The following is an 8,604-nucleotide window of genomic DNA, read 5'->3' on the forward strand; positions in this document are numbered from 1 at the left end:
GGCGCTGCTGGCTAAAAAGAGAAAAAAAATACCCGCACAAAGGATATTACAGATTCTGGTGTAAGAAGGAAATCTGACCAGAAAAATAGAGGAAAAGAAACCGTGATAATAGGAGTCGGGGAAAGGTGAGGATCCCTCCCCACAAGCATTGCCATTATCCAGCTCGTTTCTGGAGATTCGGTTGCTGCCATTTCCGAGAGCTACTTGAGCCGAGTGGAAGTGGTTTTGGAAGACCGATCAAACGAATAATGGAGGCCAGAGTGGACCGTGTTGAGCAGAAAAGGCAAGTCCTATTTCTTTGTGTATTTCTGGGAATGTCTTGGGCTGGCGCGAAACCGCTTCGGTATTTTGCAGTGGAGGAAACAGACAGAGGCACCTTTCTGGCCAACCTAGCAAATGACCTGGGGTTGGGGGCGGGGGAACTGTCAGCCCGAGGACCTAGAATTGTTTCAGACGAGAACGTACGATTTTTACTGCTCAATGCGTTTACTGGCGATTTACTTCTAAATGAGAAATTGGATCGAGAGGAATTGTGCGGCCCCACAGAGCCCTGTGTGCTGCCTTTCCAGTTGTTATTGGAAAAGCCTTTTCAGATTTTCCATGCTGAATTATGGGTCAGAGACATCAACGACCATTCTCCAGCATTTCTAGACAGAGAGATTCCCCTGAAAATATTAGAAAGTGCCACTCCTGGAGCGGCATTTCTCCTAGAAAGTGCACAGGATTCAGATGTTGGAGCCAACAGCCTGAGTAACTATACCATCAGCCCCAATGCCTATTTCCATATCAATGTCCATGACAGCGGGGAGGAGAATATCTATCCCGAGCTGGTACTGGATCGAATGCTGGATCGCGAGGAAATACCTGAGCTCAGTTTAACTCTCACGGCCTTGGATGGCGGCTCTCCGCCCAGATCCGGGACCGCCCTGGTACGCATCCTGGTCGTAGACATAAATGACAATGCCCCTGAATTTCTGCAGTCGCTCTACAAGGTGCAGGTGCCCGAGAACAGCCCCGTTGGCTCCCTGGTTGTCGCCGTGTCAGCTAGAGATTCAGATACCGGAAGTAATGGGGAAATAGTCTATGCAATTTTTCATGCCACTGAAAGAATTCTCAAAACGTTTCAAATCAACTCAACATCTGGCAATCTTCATCTTAAAGGCGAATTGAACTACGAAGCAATTCAAACTTACACATTGACTATTCAGGCCAAAGACGGCGGAGGGCTTTCTGGAAAATGTACAGTAGTGGTTGAGGTAACAGATATAAATGATAATACACCGGAGCTGCTCCTGTCATCACTTACTAGCCCAGTTGCAGAAAACTCTCCAGAGACAGTCGTTGCTGTGTTTAGGATCAGAGACAGAGATTCGGGGAATAATGGAAAGATGATATGCTCCATCCAAGACGACCTCCCCTTCGTCCTGAAGGCATCTGTAGACAATTTCTATACACTAGCAACAGATAAACCGTTGGATCGAGAGAGGAACACAGAGTACAACATCACCATCACCGTCACCGACTTGGGGACACCCAGCCTCAAAACCGAGCACAGCATAACCGTGCAGGTGTCCGACGTCAACGACAACGCCCCTGCCTTCACACAAAGCTCCTACACCCTGTTCGTCCGCGAGAACAACAGCCCCGCCCTGCACATCGGCAGCGTCAGCGCCACAGACAGAGACTCGGGCACCAACGCCCAGGTCACCTACTCGCTGCTGCCGACCCACGACCCGCACCTGGCCCTCGCCTCCCTGGTGTCCATCAACGCGGACAGCGGACACCTGTTCGCCCTGCGGTCATTGGACTACGAGGCCCTGCGGGCGTTCGAGTTCCGTGTGGGCGCGGCAGACAGAGGCTCCCCCGCGCTGAGCAGCGACGCGCTGGTGCGCGTGGTGCTGGTGGACGACAACGACAACGCGCCCTTCGTGCTGTACCCGCTGCAGAACGGCTCTGCGCCCTGCACCGAGCTGCTGCCCAGGCAGGCCGAGGCGGGCTCCCTGGTGACCAAGGTGGTGGCGGTGGACGGCGACTCGGGCCAGAACGCCTGGCTGTCGTACCAGCTGCTCAAGGCCACGGAGCCCGGGCTGTTCGGCGTGTGGGCGCACAACGGCGAGGTGCGCACGGCCCGGCTGCTGAGCGAGCGCGACGCGGCCAGGCACAGACTGCTGGTGCTGGTCAAGGACAATGGCGAGCCGCCGCTGTCGGCCACCGTCACGCTGCACGTGCTGCTGGTGGACGGCTTCTCCCAGCCCTACCTGCCGCTGCCGGAAGCGGCGCCGGAGCGGGCGCAGGCCGACTCGCTCACCGTCTACTTGGTCATCGCGCTGGCCTCGGTCACCTCGCTCTTCCTGTTCTCGGTGCTCCTGTTGGTGGCGGTGCGGCTGTGCAGGAGGCGCAGGGCGGCCTCGGAGGGCCGCTGCTCGGTGCCTGGGGGCCGCTTTCCGGGCCACCTGGTGGACGTCAGCGGTACGGGGACCCTGTCCCAGAGCTACCAGTATGAGGTGTGTCTGATGGGAGGCTCAGGGACAAATGAGTTCAAGTTCCTGAAGCCGATTATCCCCAGCCTCCCACCCCACAACACAGTAAGGGAAGTGGAAGAAAATCCTTCATTTAAGAATAATTTGAGCTTCTGATAATTAATGAAAAATAAAATCTCGAATCCGTGAGTATATTCCTGATTGGAAAGTTATCCTGAGATATCTGTTGAGGAGTGTTTTACATTATTTCAAACACTTTTTTTGTTGTTGTTGTTGGCTGGTCAGTACAGGAATCCAAACCCTTGACCCTGGTGTTATAACATCATGCTGTAGCCAATTGAGCTAATAATTCATTTTTATTTCAAACAATTGTGCTTAATGTGCAGGCTGTTAAATGATAAATCTTATCTGAAGGGCCGGCCCGTGGCTCCCTTGGGAGGGCGTGGTGCTGACAACACCAAGCCAAGGGTTAAGATCCCCTTACTGGTCATCTTTAAACAATTAATATCAATAAATAAATGATAAATCTTATTTGAGATGTTTTAAATTGCTTTCCAGTGTCTTCCATTTTTATTGCTACTTTCATTTTTTGAGTTGATTAGAATGCTGTACAAGAGTATAACTACTCTAAGTTTGAGAAGCACATATTGCAGAGTATCTTTTTAAGCTTTTTTTTTTAGCACTTACTATGCATCATACACCATTTTAACACTTTTAATATTTAAAAAACTATGAGGAGATGTATTTTATAAATGAACAAGTAGATATTCATAGAGATTCAGTAAGTTCACTAAGGTCACCAACTAATAAATGGCAGTGCAGAACATCTCTCCTAGATATGTCTGACTTTGTGTCTGTGACCTTGCTCTGATGCTATACTCTTTTCTGTCATTAGATATCACCTGGCAAGTTTCTCCCTAATTAAAAGAAATATTTTTCTCATATTCATAATCCTGTTCAGTCTTTTTATATTTAGAAATAATTAGGTATTGGTCAAAAGTTTTATTTTCTTATAAACAATAATCCAGCTTTTCTGAATCAATTACTTAACTATTATTTTTAAAGCTTTTATTTGACCAAATCTCAAGTAAAAAAAAAAAATTTGAAAGATCAAACTGCGCTTTCCCCTTGTTTTCTGAACATATGACTTTCATTTGACAGAAACAATTAATGGTCATAACTAGGACTATTCTATAATTTTGATTGCTCCATTAGCTTATTAGTTTCCTCCCAATGGAGTAATTTTTCTACAGTCATCCATATCTCCACTTGTAATACATATTCCTGATATAATTAGAAAGTTTAAAAGTTTCCTACTTAATATACTGCAGCACAGAATCAGGAAAATCTAAGAAAAAGAATAGTTTTTAAGAGTGAAATATCAAATAGAAACATAAATGTTCATTAAATTTTTTAGAAATTCTTGGGAGTTAAGGCGACAGTTTGTTGTAATAATTTGGAACTACTTTTTCTTTTAAAAAATCTAGATAAATTTTGCCTAGCTGTGTTCTGAAAATATTATAAACTCGTGCCAGCAACTCTGAAAATAGTACTATTACTGTTTATCACTAATGGAGTACAGTTGACAAAAAACATACACTGACAAATTTTTAAATTGTTTTCATAGTCTCAGAATAAAATTATCCAGTTTTTGTGGACAAATAAATGTCATGGAAAATGGGAGGAGGGAAGAGTACACAATGAAAGGACGTAAGAGACCTACTAGCCAAACACCACGTGTGGGACTGGCTGGTTAGCTCAGTTGATTAGAGGGTGTCGCTGATTAACACCAAGGTCTGGGGTTTGATCCCTGTACTAGCCAGCCCCCCAACTTCTCCCCCCAAAATGCAATGTGTCGTGGATCTTAATTCAAACAACAATGACTTCGAAAGAATTGCAGATATCTGAATGTAGGTGGATATTAAATAACTTAATTTCTCCTCCTCCCCCTTCTTTCTTGGTGGCTGGCTGGTATGGGCACCCAGACCCTTGACCTTGTTGTTTCAAGACTGTGCTGTAGCCAACTGAGCTAACTGGTGAGCCCAACTTAATTTCTTAGGTATGATAATGGCATTATCATTAAGAAATTTTAAAAAGTCATTAACAGAAATGTATAATGTATTTTTGGATGAAAACTCAGTTTGCCTAGGATGTAAAAACGTTGGAGGGTTAAAGAATTATGGCAAAATATTGATACTTGTTGAAGCTAGTGATAAGTACATGGGGGTTCATCATATTATCCTTTTATGGGTTTTAAATTTTTTTTTTAATTAAAAGATTTTTTTAAAGCAAATGCTGTGAGAAGTGGAGGTAACTGTAAAAAAAATAAAAAATAAAAAATAAAGAGACATCAAGACATCCTTCTGAGATACAGAACTACCACTGCTGTCACAGATTATACCTCTATTTAGACAAAATCTCCAGCTTTTCCTTGTTCAGTCACCTTCATCATTTGACATGATAACTTCTACCTGAGATAGTCCTGCTCATGCATTCTTCTACCATGCGAATTTTGAGGTGTTTTCTAGTTATGGCAACGGATTCATGCAGACTCAGCTACATGGAGGCATCAAATTGCCGTATATGCATAGTTCATTTAAAAGGTTAATATCCTCTGCATCAGTTTCCTCATTTGTAGGATGGGGAATTCACAACAATCCTATGTGGTTGCACTGTTATTATCCTCACCTTGCAGATGAGGAAAGTAAGGCAGAGAGAGGTTAAATAATTTGTCCAGGATTCACAGCTACGAATTATTCCTATTGCTTATGGCAATAAAAGTATATAATTCTGAAAGCTTTCTATGTTACTCCAATTTTACATATTTTTGTTTTTCTGCATATATTCTTTCTTCACAGCCAGATTGTTACCTATATATTTTCTTTTTGCCCCCAAACTCAGCATTATTGGAAGAGTCCCCACTAATGTCATTTCTCTTGTGTGACCTTCAGGCAGTTGTCTGCCCAACAAAGTCTGGCGATAGTAGAGATGATGTAACTTTACATAGTCCGGTGGTACGTAATGGCAGAGTTAGGAATATTGCTTCCATTTTCATCGCACAAAACGTAAGATCCTGTGAGGACGCGTGGTGGCGCTGCAGGATAAGAAGGTACAAACAGGAACTGCAGCTGCGGCTCCATTCACTGGCAAAGCTTACCGGCAGGTCCTGGAAGCACACGGGAAGCTTGGACACCACAGAAAGGACGACTGGGTCCTCTGAAAGGGACTACTCACCGGAATATTTCTGAGGTATCTCGTGGAATAACCACAGTCTCAGATACCGGAGATTTTACAGTTCAGCAGAGCTATCCTCGCAGGTAGCTGTACCAAGCAAGAACAATGGAGGCCGGCGGGAAACTCACTTGCAGACAAAGGCAAGTCCTTTTTTTCTTTCTCCTCTTGGGCTTATCTCTGGCGGGCAAGGCGGAACCTAGGCGCTATTCTGTGGTGGAGGAAACTGAGGGCAGCTCCTTTGTAACCAGTTTAGCAAAGGACCTGGGTCTGGAGCAGAGGGAACTCTCCAGGCGGGGGTTTAGGGTCATTTCCAAAGGGAACAAACTACATTTGCAGCTCGATCAGGAGACCGGGGATTTGTTGCTAAATCAGAAACTGGACCGCGAGGAACTGTGCGGTCAAACAGAGCCATGTGTGCTACGTTTCCAGGTGTTGCTAGAGAGTCCCTTAGAGTTTTTTCAAGCTGAGCTACAAGTAATAGACATAAATGACCACTCTCCGGTGTTCCTGGACAAAGAAATGTTGCTAAAAGTATCAGAGAGCAGCCCTCTGGGGACTACCTTTCCTCTAAAGAACGCTCAGGACTTGGATGTAGGCCGAAATAATATTGAGAACTATGTGATCAGTCCGAACTCCTATTTTCGAGTGCTCACCCGCAAACGCAGCGATGGCAGGAAATATCCCGAGTTGGTGCTGGACAAAGCGCTGGACCGCGAGGAGGAACCTGAGTTCAGGTTAACTCTCACAGCACAGGACGGCGGCTCCCCGCCCCGGTCTGGCGCCACGCAGGTCTACATCGAAGTCCTGGACGTCAACGATAATGCCCCTGAATTTGAGCAGCCTTTGTATAGGGTGCGGATCCCTGAGGATAGCCCGATAGGTTTCCTGATAGTCACAGTCTCTGCTACGGATGTAGACATAGGAGTCAATGGAGAGATTTCCTATTCACTTTTCCAGGCTTCAGATGAGATTAGCAAAACCTTTGAGATCAATCCCTCGACAGGAGAAATTAGGCTGAAAAAACAACTTGATTTCGAAACAATTCAGTCTTATGAAGTCAATATCGAGGCGAGAGATGCTGGGAGCTTTTCTGGAAAATGCATCGTTCTGACTGAAGTCATGGATGTGAACGACCACGCCCCAGAAGTTACCATGTCTTCATTTACCAGTCCAATCCCTGAGAACTCTCCTGAGACAGTGGTTGCAGTTTTCAGTGTTTCAGACCTTGATTCGGAAGAAAACGGGAAAATAAGTTGCTCCATTCAGGACAATCTACCCTTCTTCCTGAAATCTTCCGTGGAAAACTTTTACACCCTTCTAACAGATGGACCGCTCGACAGAGAGATCAGAGCCGAGTACAACATCACCGTCACCGTCACTGATTTGGGGACACCCAGGCTTAAAACCCAGCTCAACGTAACCGTGCAGGTCTCCGACGTCAACGACAACGCCCCTGCCTTCACACAAACCTCCTACACCCTGTTCGTCCGCGAGAACAACAGCCCCGCCCTGCACATCGGCAGCGTCAGCGCCACAGACAGAGACTCGGGCACCAACGCCCAGGTCACCTACTCGCTGCTGCCGACCCACGACCCGCACCTGGCCCTCGCCTCCCTGGTGTCCATCAACGCGGACAGCGGACACCTGTTCGCCCTGCGGTCGCTGGACTACGAGGCCCTGCGGGCGTTCGAGTTCCGCGTGGGCGCGGCAGACAGAGGCTCCCCCGCGCTGAGCAGCGACGCGCTGGTGCGCGTGGTGCTGGTGGACGACAACGACAACGCGCCCTTCGTGCTGTACCCGCTGCAGAACGGCTCTGCGCCCTGCACCGAGCTGCTGCCCAGGCAGGCCGAGGCGGGCTCCCTGGTGACCAAGGTGGTGGCGGTGGACGGCGACTCGGGCCAGAACGCCTGGCTGTCGTACCAGCTGCTCAAGGCCACGGAGCCCGGGCTGTTCGGCGTGTGGGCGCACAACGGCGAGGTGCGCACGGCCCGGCTGCTGAGCGAGCGCGACGCGGCCAGGCACAGACTGCTGGTGCTGGTCAAGGACAATGGCGAGCCGCCGCTGTCGGCCACCGTCACGCTGCACGTGCTGCTGGTGGACGGCTTCTCCCAGCCCTACCTGCCGCTGCCGGAAGCGGCGCCGGAGCGGGCGCAGGCCGACTCGCTCACCGTCTACTTGGTCATCGCGCTGGCCTCGGTCACCTCGCTCTTCCTGTTCTCGGTGCTCCTGTTGGTGGCGGTGCGGCTGTGCAGGAGGCGCAGGGCGGCCTCGGAGGGCCGCTGCTCGGTGCCTGGGGGCCGCTTTCCGGGCCACCTGGTGGACGTCAGCGGTACGGGGACCCTGTCCCAGAGCTACCAGTATGAGGTGTGTCTGATGGGAGAGTCAGGGACCAGCGAGTTCAAGTTTCTGAAACCAATTGTACCTAATTTCCAGGGCCATTCCCCTGAGCCAGAAGTGGAAGAAAACCCCAAATTTAGGAATGACTTTGGTTTCAGACTTCAGTTAAAATAATCGGTTTTTATATTCCACATTTTAATTTTTTAGGGTAAATTCGACGTGATGTTTTTTTCTGTCAGCCTATTGGGAATTTTTAAATTATCCTAAACTTGACTGCAGCCTTTCTCATGTTGTCACTATGTTTGAAAAATGGTATCTCATCTGTTTGCATGACTATACCAATCCGAATGGTCCTACTTCTTGCCTCTCAGAAAGTAATGAGGTCAGTATTTGTATAAATTCTTTTTCTGCAACAGCTTAGGAATGTATAAGGAGGGGAAACAATCGAAAATTAATCTTATATAATCAATTTTAGTTCCTTGTAGATTTTCTTATTAGTTCCTAAATTATTAGGTATATACAGAGCAGTAATGCACTAACACACTGAAGTCTA

General features: G+C 47.5%; 2 protein-coding genes across 2 annotated transcripts; both read left to right on the top strand.

Annotated features, from left to right (window-relative positions):
* Window positions 1-248: 248 nt before the first annotated feature.
* Window positions 249-2,636, top strand: PCDHB7 (protocadherin beta 7). The gene has a single exon (XM_063085658.1). The coding sequence runs from the start codon at window positions 249-251 to the stop codon at window positions 2,634-2,636; it is 2,388 nt and encodes a 795-aa protein (XP_062941728.1).
* Window positions 2,637-5,819: 3,183 nt separating this feature from the next.
* Window positions 5,820-8,225, top strand: LOC134368990 (protocadherin beta-8). The gene has a single exon (XM_063085221.1). The coding sequence runs from the start codon at window positions 5,820-5,822 to the stop codon at window positions 8,223-8,225; it is 2,406 nt and encodes an 801-aa protein (XP_062941291.1).
* The last annotated feature ends 379 nt before the right edge of the window (window positions 8,226-8,604 follow it).

This window comes from Cynocephalus volans, chromosome 2 (assembly GCF_027409185.1).
Source record: "Cynocephalus volans isolate mCynVol1 chromosome 2, mCynVol1.pri, whole genome shotgun sequence".
NCBI lineage: Eukaryota > Metazoa > Chordata > Mammalia > Dermoptera > Cynocephalidae > Cynocephalus > Cynocephalus volans.

What these genes read in the sequence shown, in the direction of transcription:
- PCDHB7 (XM_063085658.1), top strand. Translation starts at nt 249, where the DNA reads ATGGAGGCCAGAGTGGACCGTGTTGAGCAGAAAAGGCAAGTCCTATTT.
- LOC134368990 (XM_063085221.1), top strand. Translation starts at nt 5,820, where the DNA reads ATGGAGGCCGGCGGGAAACTCACTTGCAGACAAAGGCAAGTCCTTTTT.